A 16391-nucleotide genomic window follows, 5' to 3' on the forward strand; every position below is an offset into this window, starting at 1 on the left:
AAAGAACTTTCTGGTATTTGTAGAGAAAAGACCAAAACTAAATGGAAAATTTTATCTATTAGATTCAGGAGAAACATAATAAAGTAAGCATTAAAGACTGATTATAAAAGACTTAAGGTCAAAATTTTCTTAAATGGGAAAACATTTGTAACTTAAGAATGATGTGATTTGAGCAGGATTTCTGAAGAACCTGGAAAGACTTAATATGAAGTGATACAAAATAAAATGAGCAGAACCAGGAAAAAAATTGAACACAGTAATAGCAATACTGTAGATGATTAATTGTTAATGACTTGGCTATTCTCAGCAATACAGTGATCTGAGACAATTCCAAAGGTCTTATAATGAAAAATTGTATCCATCTCCAGAGAAAGAATTGATGAGTTTAAATGCAGATTGAAGCATACTTTATTTTTTTTTTTCTGTTTGGGTCTGTGTCTTCTTTCACACTATGACAATATAGTAACAATGTTTTGTATAACTGAACATACATAACATAACAAATTGCTTACTGTTTCAGGGAGGGATGGAGAAAGAATATTTAGAGCCCCAATTTTTTTTTAAAAGTTAAGAACTCTACATGTAATTGGGAAATTTTTAAAAAGCATATTACTTGAGTAATTTGAAAGAGTATACATAGATAGCTTGACATAGGGTTGAGTATAATGGGATGGTCCTAAAAAATAAAATTGGGTAGGGAGAGGTAAAAGCAATTATCTCATATAGATGAGGAATGAATGGAAGAATTGCTATACTGGAAGTTGAAGTGGGGACTGGGGTGCTAGAATCTTAGTCTCATCAGAATTAGGTTAAAGAGAAAATAATACCACTTAGAAGAGGACAAAAATCTTAATTTACAGAGAAATAGAAAGGTGAGGGAATAGGACTAGGAAGAGACTCTTAGAAGGGGGGGTAGAATTAGGAAAAAGAGAGTAAAGGGAGAGAATAAGGGAAGGGTTCTTAGAAGTGTGGATTGGGGAGACAGTGATTGGAGGTAATTTATACATTTGAGGGGGGATAAGGTAAAAGCTGGAATAGTTTCAGCTGATAAAAAAAAGCAAGAGTAACTTCATGATCTCAGAAAAAGTTAAAAGATAAAAACAGAAGGTGCCATAGATAATGAAGGAATATCAATATTAGATCTATATACTGCAAATGATATGTAATCCATATTTTTTCTCTCTCAAAACTAGATAAATCTAATGAAAAAAATTAGACATGAATTTTAGATAAGCTAGAGATGATAGGTATCTAAAGAGGATGGGAATAGAAAGAAATAAAGCTTTTTCTCAGTGGTACATAGTATCTTTATAAAAACTGACTATTAAGACACAAACATTTTGTAGTTGCAGAAATATAGAATGATGCTTTTCAGTTCACCATGCAATAAAATTATATTTAAGGGACCATGAAACAGATGAAAAATTAGTTCAAGACTAAATAACCTAATCTTTATAAAATACAGAGTGAGCTAAACAACACATTATTGAAACAATACTTTTTCAGCAATGTTTCTACTGCGCTTGTATCCTAAAGAGATTATAAAGGAGGGAAAGGGATCCATATATACCAAACTGTTTGTGGCAGCCTGTTAGAATTCTTACAAGGTGCTAAGTCAGTGGAATTGATAGAGACAGTGGTTGTTTAGCAGGGTGCTTAACAGTTCTCTCTCTCTCTTTTTTAAATAACTTTTTATTGACAAGGGTAATTTTTTACAGCATTATCCCTTGCACTCACTTCTGTTCCAATTTTTCCCCTCCCTCCCTCCACCCCCTCCCCCAGGTGGCAAGCAGTCCTTTACATGTTAAATAGGTTACAGTTTATCCTAGATACACTATATGTGTGCAGAACCGAACAGTTCTCTCGTTGCACAGGGAGAATTGGATTCAGAACATATAAATAACCCGAGAAGAAAAACAAAAATGTAAGCAGTTTATATTCATTTCCCAGTGTTCTTTCTTTGAGTGTAGCTGCTTCTGTCCATCCTTAATCCATTGAAACTGAATTAGCTCTATCGAAGAGATCCACTTCCATCAGAATACATTCTCAAACAGTATCCTCAACAACGAGGTATATAATTATCTCCTGGTTCTGCTCATTTCACTTAGCATCAGTTTATGTAAGTCTCGCCAGTCCTCTCTGTATTCATCCCGCTGGTCATTTCTTACAGAACAATAATATTCCATATTGTTCATATACCACAATTTACTCAACCATTCTCCAATTGATGGGCATCCATTCATTTTCAAGCTTCTAGCCACTACAAACAGAGCTGCCACAAACATTTTGGCACATCCAGGTCCCTTTCCCTTCTTTAGTATCACTTTCCCGAAGTAGAAACACTTTGGGATCAAAGGGTATGCACAGTTTGATAACTTTTTGAGCATAGTTCCAAATTGCTCTCCAGAATGGCTGGATGTGTTCACAATTCCACCAACAATGTATCAGTGTCCCTGTTTTCCCACATCCCCTCCAACATTCCCATTATCTTTCCCTGTCATTCTAGCCAATCTGACAGGTGTGTAGTGGTATCTCAGAGTTGTCTTAATTTGCATTTCTCTGATTAATAATGATTTAGAGCATATTTTCATATGACTATAAATAGTTTCAATTTCTTCATCTGAGAATTGTCTGTTCATATCCTTTGACCATTTATCAATTGGAGAATGGCTTGATTTCTTATAAATTAGAGTCAATTCTCTGTATATTTTGGAAATGAGATCTTTATCAGAACCTTTGATTGTAAAAATGTTTTCCCAGTTTATTCTTTCCCTTCTAATCTTGTCTGCATTTGTTTTGTTTGTACAAAAACTTTTCAATTTGATATAATCAAAATTTTCTATTTTGTGGTCAATAGTGATTTCTAGTTCTTCTTTGGTCATGAATTCCTTCCTCTTCCATAGGTCTGAGAGGTAAACTATCTTATGCTCTTCCAATTTATTTATAATCTCATTCTTTATGCCTAAGTCATGAACCCATTTTGACCTTATCTTGGTGTACAGTGTTAAGTGTGGGTCAATGCCTAGTTTCTGCCATACTAATTTCCAATTTTCCCAGCAATTTTTGTAAATAATGCGTTCTTATCCCAAAAACTGGGGTCTTTGGGTTTGTCAAACACTATTATTAAAGTTATTGGCTGTTTTGTCCTTTGAACCTAACCTATTCCATTGATCAATTAGTCTATTTTTTAGCCAATACCAGATGGTTTTAGTAACTGCTGCTTTATAATATAATTTTAGATCTGGTACAGCTAGGCCACCTTCATTTGATTTTTTTTTTTCATTAATTTCCTTGAAATTTTTGACTTTTTGTTTTTCCATATGAACTTTGTTGTTATTTTTTTCTAGGTCATCAAAATAGTTTTTTGGGAGTCTGATTGGTATAGCGCTAAATAAATAGATTAGTTTAGGTAGTATTGTCATTTTTATTATATTTGCTCGCCCAATCCAAGAGCATTTAATATTTTTCCAGTTGGTTAGATGAGACTTAATTTGGGTGGAAAGTGTTTTGTAGTTTTGCTCATAAAGTTTCTGATTTTCCCTTGGCAGATAGATTCCTAAATATTTTATACAATCAGTAGTTACTTTAAATGGAATTTCTCTTTGTAACTCTAACTGTTGGGTTTTGTTAGTGATATATAAGAATGCTGATGACTTATGTGCGTTTATTTTGTGTCCTGCAACTTTGCTAAAGGTGTGGATTGTTTCTGATAACTTTTTAGTAGAGTCTCTGGGGTTCTCTAAGAATACCATCATATCATCAGCAAAGAGTGATAATTTGGTTTCCTCATTGCCTATTCTTATTCCTTTAATCTCTTTCTCAACTCTTATTGCCAAAGCTAGCATTTTTAATACAATATTAAATAGTAATGGTGATAGTGGGCAACCTTGTTTCACTCCTGATCTTACTGGGAATGGTTGCAGTTTGTCCCCATTACATATGATGCTTACTACTGGTTTTAAATAGATGCTACTGATTATTTTAAGGAAAAGTCCATTTATTCCTATACTCTCAAGAGTTTTTAGTAGGAATGGATGTTGGATTTTGTCAAATGCTTTTTCTGCATCTATTGAGATGATCATATGGTTTTTGTTAATTTGATTATTAATATGGCCAATTATACTGATAGTTTTCCTAACATTGAACCAGCCCTGCATTCCTGGTATAAATCCTACTTAATTGTGGTGTATTATCCTGGGGATGATTTTCTGTAGTCTTTTTGCTAATATCTTATTTAAGATTTTAGCATCAATATTCATTAGGGAGATTGGTCTATAATTTTCTTTCTCTGTTTTCAACCTACCTGGTTTAGGTATCAATACCATGTCTGTGTCATAAAAGGAATTTGGTAGGACTCCTTCATTCCTTATTTTTTCAAATAGTTTATAAAGCATTGGGGCTAATTGTTCTTTGAATGTTTGGTAGAATTCACATGTAAATCCATCTGGTCCCGGAGATTTTTTTTTAGGGAGTTGATTAATAGCTTGTTCTATTTCTTTTTTTGAAATGGGACTATTTAAGCAATTTACTTCCTCTTCTGATAATTGGGAAAGCTATATTTTTGGAGGTAGTCATCTATTTCGCTTAGGTTATCAAATTTGTTGGCATAAATTTGGGCAAAGTAAGCCCTTATTATTTCTTTAATTTCCTCTTCATTGGTGGAAAGTTCTCCCTTTTCATTTTTAAGACTGCTAATTTGATTTCCCTCTCTCCTTTTTCTAATCAGATTTACCAAAGGTTTATCAATTTTATTGTTTTTTTCATAAAACTAACTCTTAGTTTTATTTATTAGTTCAATAGTTTTTTTTTACTTTCTATATTATTAATTTCTCCTTTTAATTTTAGAATTTCAAGTTTAGTAATTGATTGGGGGTTTTTAATTTGGTCTTTTTCTAGCTCTTTAAGTTGCAGGCCCAATTCATTGATCTTCTCTTTATTTTATTCAAGTAAGCCTCTAAGGATATAAAATTTCCCCTTATTACTGCTTTGGCTGCATCCCATAAATTTTGGTATGATGTCTCATCATTGTCATTATCTTGAGTGAATTTATTAATTGTGTCTATAATTTGCTGTTTCACCCAATCATTCTTTAAGATGAGATTATTTAGTTTCCAATTACTTTTTTGGTCTATTTACACTTAACTTTTTGTTGAATGTAGTTTTTATTGCATTGTGATCTGAAAAGAAAGCATTTACTATTTCTGCCTTCCTGCATTTAATTTTGAGGTCTTTATGTCCTAATATATGGTCAATTTTTGTGTAGGTTCCATGAACTGCTGAGAAGAAAGTATACTCCTTTCTGTCACCATTCAGTTTTCTCCAGAGATCTATCATACCTAATTTTTCTAATATTCTATTTACCTCTTTAATTTCTTTCTTATTTGTTTTATGATTTGATTTATCTAAATCTGAGAGTGCAAGATTGAGATGTCCCACTATTATAATTTTGCTGTCTATTTCTTCTCGCAACTCTCAACTTCTCCTTTAGGAAATTAGATGCTATACTACTTGGTGCATATATATTTAATACTGATATTGCTTCATTGTCTCTAGTACCCTTTAGCAAGATATAATTTTCTTCCTTATCTCTTTTAATTAGATCAATTTTTGCTTTTGCTTGATCTGAGATAAGGATGGCTATCCCTGCTTTTTTTTGACTTCACCTGAAGCATAATAGATTCTGCTCCAGCCTTTTACCTTTACTCTGTATGTATCTCCCTGTTTTAAATGTGTTTCCTGTAAACAACAGATTGTAGGGTTCTGACTTTTGATCCAGTCTGCTATCCGCCTCCTCTTTATGGCAGAGTTCATCCCCTTCACATTTATGGTTAAAATGACTAATTCTGTATTTCCTGCCATCCTAATATCCCCAGATTATATTTTTTTTTCTTGCCCTCCTTCCCTTCTTCCCTAGTATTAAACTTATTGGTCCCATTTGCGTCACTCAGCTCTCTTTAGTATCCCTCCCTTCTCCCTTTGAATCCCTTCCCCTTTCTTGTACCCTTCCCTTATTACTCTTTTTCCTTTTCCTTTTTTTTCTCCCACTTTTTAATGAAGTGAGAGGAGAATCTCTGTAAAACAAATATGTCAATTATTTCCTCTTTGAGCCAACTCTGATGAGAGTAGTTTTCACACAACGTTCCTCCCCCTTTCTAAGTTCCCTCATATATGATAGGTTTCCTTTGCCTCATCGTCACATGTAGTTTCCCTCTTTTTATCTCCCCTTTTCCCTTTTTTTCTGAAACTATCCCCTTTCCATTTCTACTTCCCTTTTTTATGTTATATCGGTAAAATCAAATTATACATATGGTTTTTATGTATATCCACAACAGAAATACAATTCTCAAGAGTTCTTTTTACCTTTTTCTACTTCTCTTGAGTCCTGTTGTTGGAGATCAAATTTTTTGTTTAAGTCTGGTTTTTTCCTTAGAAACAAATGGAATTCCTCTATTTCATTAAATGTCCATCTTCTTCCATGGAAAAAAATACTTAACAGTTCTCTAGATGTACTTAGTACTTATTAGAGTTCCACAAGATTCACATCTTTAAGAGAGCATATACAAGGAGGAGCCCACTAAAGGACAAGCCCACAGAAGCCCACAAGCCCACTCTTGGAGGCGGAGTCAGATTCATTCCATATTCCACCTTTGTGCTGGCTGGAGATTCGGAGGGAGCTAGAGGCTGAAGCTGGCAGGGGCAAAGGACTACAAGCAGAAACTAAGGAGAGAGATATCCTCTAGAAAGCTAACCAGGCCCAAGGAAACACAAGACTTGGACAGAGACAATAAAGGATTTGGACTTTAATCCCTGGCTGCATTTGAGGTGATTATTACTCTGAATTGAAATGAAGGCTGCTCCCAGAAGCCCCCCCCCCCAAACCTGCTCCCAGAGAACATTTAAGAGAAGAACATCACAGCAGCTCTTTTTCTAGTGGCAAAAAACTGGAAACTGAGTGCATGCCCATCAATTGGAGAATGGTTGAGCAAGTTATGGCATATGAATATTATGGAATATTATTGTTTTATAAGAAATGATCCCCAGGATGATTTCAGAAACGTCTAGAGACACTTATATGAACTGATGCTAAGTAAAATGAGCAGAACCAGGAGATTGTATACTGCAACAGCGAGATTATACGATGGTCAATTCTGATGGAATTTCTCTTTTCAATAATGAGGTGATTCAGACTAATTCCAATGATTTTGTGATAAAGCCATCTGCACTCAGAGAGGGGACAATAGGAACTGAATGTGGACCACAACATAGTATTTTTATTCTTTTTGTTGTTTGCTTGCATTTTGTTTTCTTACTTTTTTTTTTCCCTTTTTGATCTGATTTTTCTGGAGCAGCATGATATTTGTGGAAATATGTACAGAGTTGAACATATATTGGATCACTTGCTGGCAGGGGAAAGGGATGGGGAAAGGTTGGGAAAAAATTAAGTTTTGTAGGGATGAATGTTGAAAATTATCCATGTATATATTTGAAAATAAAAAGTTTTAATTGAAAAAATACTAATGAAGGTTTCCACAAAAGAGATCAATTAAAAAAAAAACCCAATTCTTTTCTTAAAGATGATAATAATGAAACATCAAAACCTATAGGATGTAGCAAAAGCAGTAATCAAAGGAAAATTTTTATCTCTTAAATGTTTACATCAATAAAATAAGCAGACTAATGAATTTACTATGTAGTTTTTAAAAATAGAAAAAAGCTCACAATCCAATGAAGTAGTCAACAAATATGCATAAATAACCCAAACACAGTGAAAAGTAGGAATTCTAAAAAAAAAAAAAAAGATGATAGAATTGAGGGGTTAGGAAAGGCTTCCTAATGATGTTGTTAGTTGGGATTTGAAGGAAGCCAGGATACAGATGGATAGTATTCCAGGAATTGGGGGATAGCCAAAGAAAATGTCTGAAGGCAAGAGATGGAATTTTCAAGAACAGCAAAGAAGCCAGTATCATTGAATCAAAAGGATTAAGGTACAAGAAGACTGGAAAGGTAGGAGCAGGTTAGGTTTGAAAGAAAGGACTTTGAATATTGAACATTTTGTATTAGTTACTGGAAGTAATGAGAAACTGGAATTTACTGAATAGGGGAGTGACATTATTGGACTTTTGCTTTAGGAAAATCTTTTTTTGGTAGTTAAATGGAGGATTTAGACAAAATTATTATCCAAAGCAACATAATGAAGTAAAATAAAACTTTATTCAGTCCACATATGAATACAGTTTAAAATTCAGTAGAATGGTGCAGTTGGCTTCTTGTAGACCATTGTTACGATTCCTCACTGAAATTAATTTCATTCTTATTATAAGGATGGAAATGTGTTATCTGAAAAACAATAGATCACAGGAATGCAATAGCAGCAGTAGGTAGCGACAATAATTTTGGTAACTTGAGACTTTTGTTTCAGGTGATAGTTCTTAGTATCAATCAAGAACAAGTATTCTTGAACAAAAGTGAGAAGGAAAAAATCCAACCCACAAGGTTGTAAGGTATAAAAACAAACATCACAGCAAAAATTAACTTACAAATCTCACTTTTTTGCTTACTTGTATATCAATGTTTTCTTATTCTCTCATAGCAACAGTTAACAATAAACAGTAAGAAGCCAATAAATGTTTCTAGGAATTTTCATCACATAAAGAACAATTAGATTTGGCAGAAAGGTAATCTCTGCCTTCCAGTTGAGTTTGGGAAGGCATTTAGGGGGAAAAAAAGCTATTATAACTCTTCTACATAGAATTGTAAAAATGCTACAAGGTACCATTGTAAATTGAGAAAAATATTTATATGTGGACAATTGTCAAGTTAACTATATTATCAAAAATCAAACTGAAAATTGTGTTTGTACAGTAGCCTGCTACATAGAATGCTAAAACAATTATAGAATTTGGGATCTCTGATACTCCTGCCTATGAATCCAGAAGGATCCAAAAAAGCAAAATAGAAACAACTAAGTTTAGGAAATAGATGTTGACCATAACTAAGTACTTTATCTTTAATCAGAATCACAAGAAAGGCATTGCCTATAACATCATGTATAAACCATGAGCAATAAAGGAATGACATAAATTGTGCCATACAGGCTTTATCATTACTTTCATGGAACTATGTTATCAAAAGAAGAAACTTTTATTAAAAACATTGTAGAAGGTTGATGAAGTATAATTGCTCATCTTGGGCTGTCTTGTGAAGGATATTTTTTTTTTTCTTTTTGTTTAAAGTAGTATCACTCTGGGAAAAAAAAGGACTAGTTTAGTCATACATTTTCTAAATCTCTTTTGGAGAACAGTATTCTAATATCGCTGAATAAAATGCTACTGGTATTTATGCAGCTTACATACATTTACATTTTCTCACTTGCAAAAATTAAGGTCATCATACTTCTCCCTCCTTCAAATTGTTATAAGAAAATCTCTTGTGAAAGTGCTAAATAAATATGAATTAATGGTATTTAGAAATTAATTCTATCTTTAAGGTCATCTTATTAAACTGCCTCATTATATGCTTGAAAAAGATTTGGAAAGGTAGGCTGACTTTCTGAAGAGCATACAGATAATAAGTAGCCAAGGGATTTGAACCCAGGTCCTTCCTTTACTTTAATATTAATCAGAATAGCCTCATATAATTAGTGAGTTGCCATGATTTGTGAAATGAAAATTTAATAAAGCCTATTTGGTCATTGTTTGGGTCCTGATTGATTCAGATTAAGTGTAAATAGCAATCTTTTTCTGCTTTGGCCAGAAACCCTGAGGGTCTTCCCCTTCCAGAGTCATTTATTTATTTAGATTTTTTTTTTTTTTTTGGACTAAGTGAAAGAGGAGATTCTTTGCCTGAATTGCTACCTTTCCTTAATCAGTGAACGGGTGTGGCCTCAGTCAAACTAAGATCTTTAGTTCAAGAGCTAAGTTGGAGACCTTTGCTCATAAAAGCCCAAGTCTTCCACCCCATCCAAGTCCATCTCCATTCGTTCTGATCTATATCCTACCATTGGACTTAGATATCTCTGATAGGGAAAGTGAAGCACTTTCCTTCACTTATATCCAATTCACTTGCTGTCATGACATCGCCTCCCTGATGTCATGGTCTTCTTTGAGAACGAAACAACCACCACCACCTTTCTGAAGCAGATTCTGGGCTCATAAAAGTATTTTGAGAGAACTTTTAAGCTCATAGGACCTAAGAGAACTGGTGTTTTCATTCATAGTTTTTATGAATGAACATTTCAATCACCACACAGAAAACAGGAAGAGGTGGCAGCCCCTTGAAAAGAAAGAATGGCATCAGGAATGACGGGAAGGCCCCAGCGTAATACAGCCAGGGTATTGGCTTGCCTTGGACTGTGTGGGTGATGGCCATGATCTTTTAGTCTGGCATCCAGGAGCCCCCAGGAGGGCAGCCTTTAGGAGGAGATGGAAGTCCCAATCAAGGAGAGAACTCTGACTCTGAGAGTATGGCCTGACCAGGTGTTACTTCTGTTTCACAGATTCTAAGAGGTCAACTAATTAAATCAAGAAACATTTATTAAGCATTTACCATGTTCCAGACATTCTGCTAAGTACTAGGAATACATAGCAGAAACAGACCATTACCTCAAGAAAGCTTACCTTCATATAGTTATTATAATTTTGGAGAATTCATATTTCTTTAATTTCTTATAAGATTGTCCTGGAACAGCATATTTATTGAAAATTGCTATAGAGAATTTTTGCCTCATTTTAGTTATATACAGTTTAGTAGAAGTCAACAACACAAAAAAAAAAAAGGTATCAGCACTACCAACAATCTAGATCTTCATGTTTTACCTCCTTTTTTTTTTTTTTTTTTGAGATTATGAAAAAAGACTGAAGTTGCTCATCTCTGGGGTACAGTCAGTCAACATTTACAAATGATGAAAATTAAATGTTATCTATTTGTACAAGCACCACTTATTCATTTTGCCATCCCCAAAGATAATATAGAATAGTAGTTTATCAGATGTTAATAAAAAACATGACTGCTCAAACTATAAAAGTAAAAAATGAAAGTTTTTCCCTTAGGAGGATATTTAGTACAATTTGGTATCTTTCACACCCTGATATTTGCCTCTAACATAAATAAATCAGTTACTTCATTGTAAAATAAGAGGGTTGGACTAGAAGAGCACTAATGTCTCTTTCAGCTTTATGCCTATGATTATGCATCAACAAGTGATAGAAATAGTCATAACAAAACAAAATCAAATTGGCAACCTTGTTTGGGTAACTTTCCAACCAGAAATTTGCATTCATCTGCTCTCTTCCCCAGTTTAGCAGTCTCCAATATCCATGCCATAGACACTGCAGGTAATCCCCATTTCTGTGAAGCCTGATATTTAGCACCATCTGGTTGTTTCACTATAAGATGGGTACTGGCAAGCATGTCTTTCTTCGCACCATTCTGCCCCACAAAAAATTCTTGAACTCTGAAATTGTTAAGAATGATACATACAGACATTTAACAAACTGACTTGACTAATACAATAATTTATCTAGGCTGCAAGCAAATAACCAAAGATGCTGGACATGCATTAGTTCAGTTGAAGACTGTGAATAGAGGGAAGGGGATGGATGTAAGAGATGTGGTAGAAGTGGAGATGGCAAGACTTGGCCTGATTGGTTATGTGGAGTTGAGGGAGAATCCAGTTGAGGATGATTTTAGGTGATTGGAAGGGCAGTAATATCCTTAACAGAAATAGCAAAGTTAGGAAGAAGGGGTGGGTTTAGGAAAAGTGATGAGTTCTGTGGTGGACACTTTGAGTTGGAGATGCCTCAAGGATATCCACTTTAGTTCAAATGAGAGTGGATGGTCAAGCTAGAGGCTGAATCTGGACACACAGGTTTGGGAGCCATTTCCATAAAGAAGAAAATGAAAATTATCATAACTCATTAGAGAAGTTTGGCAGGCATGTTTTATAATTGATAAATATTTAAGTGCTTTCTCTGGCATAGAAGTGTGCTAAATCCTGTTAAGAGTATGAAAGAATGGTGCATGACTGAAGAGCTTGCAGACTGACTAGAATCTCTTAAAATTTTTTTCCTGTGATTTTTGTAACTTGTTGCTCAGTGGTAGGCTGAGCTAATATAATAAAAATGATAATTCTACCTAAATTTATGTACTTATTCAGTGCCATATCAATCACAGTGCTAAGAAATTATTTTATAGAGCTAGAAAAAATAATAACAAAATTTATCTGGAAGAACAACAAAAGGTCAAGAATTTCAAGAGAATTTTTAAGGGGAAAAAAACAAAGGAAGGTGGCCTACCTGTAACAGATCTAAAACTATATTACAAAGCAGCAGTCATAAAAATCATTTGGTACTGGCTAAGAAAGAGCAGTGGATCAGTGGAATAAATTAGATTCATAAGATACAATACTCAATGATTACAGTAATAAATCCAAAAATTTCAGCTTCTGAGATAGGAACTCACTATATGACAAAAATTGCTGGAAAAACTGGAAATTGGTATGGCAGAAACTAGGCATTGACCAACATCTCACACCAAGATAAGGTTGAAATGGATTCAAAAAGGGTGATTACTATAAGTAAATTAGGAAAACAAGAGATAGTCTGTCTCTCAGATTTGTAGAGAAGAGAGGAATATATGGCCAAAGAACAACTAGAGAACATTATGAAATGCAAAATGGATAATTTTGATTAAATTAAACTAAAAAAATTTTGCACAAACAAAACCAATGCAGCTAAGATTAGAAAGGAGGCAGAAAAGTGGGGAATTTTTTTTTAATAGTCAAGTGTTTCAGATAAAAGCCTCATTTCTAAAATATAGAGAATTGACTCAAATTTATAATAATACAAGCTATTCCCCAAGTGATAAATGTTCAAAGGATATGAATAATTTGATAATGAACAAAGAAATTAAAGGCATTTCTAGTCATATTAAACTATTAATTAGAGAAATGCAAATTAAGTACTCTGAAGTACTATACTTCACACCCTTTAGATTGGCTAAATTGATAGGAAAAAATAATGAATGTTGGAGGGAATGTGGGAAAACTGGGATACTAAGGCATCGTTGGTGGAGTTGTGAAATGATCCAACCATTCTGGAGAGCAATTTGGAACTTTGCCCCAAGGGCTATCAAATTGCATACCTTTGATCCATCAGTGTTACTCCAAAGAGATCATAAAGAAGGGAAAAGCACTCCATGTGCAAAAATGTTTGTGTCAACCCTTTTTATAGTGTCTAGGAAGTGGAAATTGAGTGCACATCTCTTAGTTGGAGAATGGCTGAATAAGTTATGGTACACGAATGTAATGGAATATTAATGTTCATTAAGAAACGATCAGCAGCATGATTTCAGAGAGGCCTGGAGACACTTACATGAACTGATGCTGAGTGAAGTAAGTAGAACTAAGAGAACATTGTGCATAGAGCAAGATTAAGTAATGATCAACTGGATGGACTTAGCTCTTTTCAACAATGAGGTGATTCAAGACAATTCCAATAGACTTATAATGGAAAGTGCCATTTTCATTCAGAGAGGAAACAATGAAGATTGAATGTGGATTAAAGCATAGTATTTTTATCATTTTTGGTTTGTTTGCTTGTTTTTTCTCCCTTTTTCATGTTTTCCTTTTCCTTTTGATCTGATTTTTTTTTTTTTTTTTGCTCAGTATGATGAACATGGAAATACATTTAGAAGAATTGCATGCTTTTAACCAAATCAAATTGCTTGCTGTCTTGGAGAGAGGGTAAAAGAGAAGAGAGAGAGAAAAATTTGGAACACAAGATTTTGCAAAAGTGAATGCTGAAAACTATCTGAACATATTTTGGAAAACTGTGCATATTCACTGCTATATAAGAGGCAAGCAAAATCTCTGCAGGATTGCTATAGATAGTGTTCTCTATTCAAGAGACAAAGTAGAGCAACAATGTAAAGAGTAAGATTTCTGGGTTTAGATGCAATACTTGTTTTGGTGGAAAGCCATAAAGATAGTGTTTAGAAGAGCAATGCTAAAGTTTAGTTTTTAATATGTCAATTTTGATATGCCAGGAGATATTTAGGTGGAGATATCCATCAAGAAATGGGAAAGTGTTATACTAGAATTGAACAAAGACTCAAGTTTATTTTATACTGTATATTAGCAATGGATACACACAATTGTGGAGTTAGAGGTAGCATAATCTCTAGTATAAGGATAAGGGATGGAATTGTTTCACTGATATTCTTTTTTCTTTTAATTGATTCACACCACAAGAAGTACATTAACAGCATGTATAGCTTACTCAAGTAGTAGACTCTTTAAACCATTATTACACATCATAAATAGTACAAATATACAAAGTTGAATTCTATTTTGTATATTTTTTCCAATTATATTAAAAAAAGAGCACACCAAGTCTACATACTAATGAGAATACATACCTTGCTCCAAGCAGGTTTGCTAAGTATACCAATGAATCTTTCTCAGCTCCAATAAATTGGCTGAATGAAAGAACACAGTTTTCTAAAGGAGTACAATTTCCTTTAAATACTGGTATTGGCGTAAAAAGTGGATTTGATTCTGGGTCAAAAAGAGTTTGTTGTTCCATACAAGTAATCTAACAAGAGAAAAGAAAAAGCAGGGATAAGGAATTAAGTGGAATCGATGCTAGTTCAGCTATAAAAGCTTTTGTTTAAACGAGAAGCATTAGTTTTGCCTTAGTAAAAATTTAGTATTTAAATTTATTTTTAATATATTTTCACTCTCTCTACCCCTTTCTCTTCTCTATAAAATAAACAGAATAAAGAATATTTTTTTTAGTTAAAATGTAAAATATAGCAATAGCTAGAAAGCTAGTTCTAGAGTCAGGAAGAGCTCAATTCAAGTCTTGTCCCTTACATATACTGATTGGGTGACCTTGGGTAAGTCACCTAACTTCTCAATGTCTCAAGTACCTCTTTAAGACTCTTAAGTTGTGGAGCCTGTGTTGATCTACAATAGTAGGAGTTTCTTCATCAAAAATTCCCTTAAGTACTGAAATCCCAGGTCTGCCAAAATTCCCTCCAATCTTAAGGAATAAAGGGACTAATTAATTCATTAGATTAGACTCAGATTAGCCATGATTATAGTCACTGAACTTTTCTTTAAAATTAAATTTTCCCTCTGGGGTACATTAAACTGATGTTTTCCTTTCTTTCTCTCTAGTTTCATAAAAAGCTTTCTGAAAAACATCTTGAAGCAAGTTTTAGGGAAAAACCAATAAGTAAGCAAGTATGCAGGTAAAGACAGGATAGCCTGGTTGTCACCTTATTCTTATGCCAGGAATCACATGGGGCCTTAGATAGCAACCATTTACTTTCCAATTTCAACATTTATTTTGTTTCTGAATCCTAATATCTCAATCATACTCAGATCAAACTCTATCTAAAGTAGAACTTTATGTGCAATAATAAATCACCTTCTGTGTATTCAGAGCTACCCTTCAACCACAATTCTCATCCTTTTCTACTTCTAACAATACTACTTGAATCATGAAGTAGTTTTCTCTTACTAGCCATGTATTTGTAACAACTTCTCCTACAGCCAACTCCACTTCACACCCCAACAAAGGAACCACAACATAGTTGACAATAGTTCTGCTTTGGAGGGGCAATATTTTTCCACCGTTTTCTTTAATAGCTTTGACAACGAAAGATTCATCTTCTTTACCAAAACCAACAACAAGGAAATTCTTCTGGCTAAATAAACCTTCAATAATTTTAGGAGTCTTAGGTGTTAAATTGTGGCCAAAAGAAGACTGATTCTCCACTTGTCCAGTGATATGAGGAGCATCATTAAAGATCCCAGCTGCAGACATTTCATCATTATCTGAAAAGAAAGGAAAATATTTTTCAATAAAAGCAAATTTACATTTCAATTATGTCAAATTTCTGAGCAGAGATATTTTGTTGCTGAAATTATAAAACAAAGCACAATCTTCACCTGGGCATGGTGTAGAATGGAATGTGAGTTCTAGAATTATTTTTTTCACTCACTTCTACATATATGGTGAATGCTAGTAAAATTCACTTAAGGAGTGACAGTGTTCAAAAAATTTTCAGATAATATCTAAGTCACAGTTAGTTGAAAATTAAAAAATTTCAAAAAAAAGAAAATTAAAAAAATTCAAATCTAGACTACTAGGTCTCATCATTTTTTAAAGTGTATTTAGATCAGGTACATTACATTTTGCATCTGAGAGGTGCACTCTCAGAGAGGAAAAGGGAATAATTTTAAATGGCATATTTGTCAATAATCAGTAACAGAGGAACCACACAACATTTGGATTCAAAGATCCTGGTATCACTTCCCTCTGCAAACACATGTACATGGCAAGCCTCAAAGCACAAATATATGCATCAGAGGAAAAAGAAAGAGC

The 16391-nt window shown here is 33.8% G+C and overlaps 1 protein-coding gene across 3 annotated transcripts in view; it reads right to left on the minus strand.

The window, feature by feature from the left end:
- Nucleotides 1-8192: 8192 nt before the first annotated feature.
- LOC127538869 (DNA topoisomerase 2-binding protein 1-like) overlaps nt 8193-16391 on the minus strand; it is a 29972-nt gene continuing 21773 nt past the window's right edge. The window contains exons 11-14 of one of the 3 annotated variants that reach the window (XM_051962662.1): nt 15525-15841; nt 14416-14591; nt 11241-11452; nt 8193-8337 (exon numbers count right to left, since the gene is read on the minus strand). In XM_051962662.1, coding sequence (XP_051818622.1) covers nt 8315-8337; nt 11241-11452; nt 14416-14591; nt 15525-15841 — 728 coding nt within the window. In that variant the 3' untranslated portion in view covers nt 8193-8314. Of the gene's footprint in view, nt 8338-11240; nt 11453-14415; nt 14592-15524; nt 15842-16391 lie in introns of those variants that run through there. The other 2 variants (XM_051962664.1, XM_051962663.1) reach the window with 2 other exon arrangements.

The sequence above is a fragment of the Antechinus flavipes genome, chromosome 5 (assembly GCF_016432865.1).
Source record: "Antechinus flavipes isolate AdamAnt ecotype Samford, QLD, Australia chromosome 5, AdamAnt_v2, whole genome shotgun sequence".
Lineage (NCBI taxonomy): Eukaryota > Metazoa > Chordata > Mammalia > Dasyuromorphia > Dasyuridae > Antechinus > Antechinus flavipes.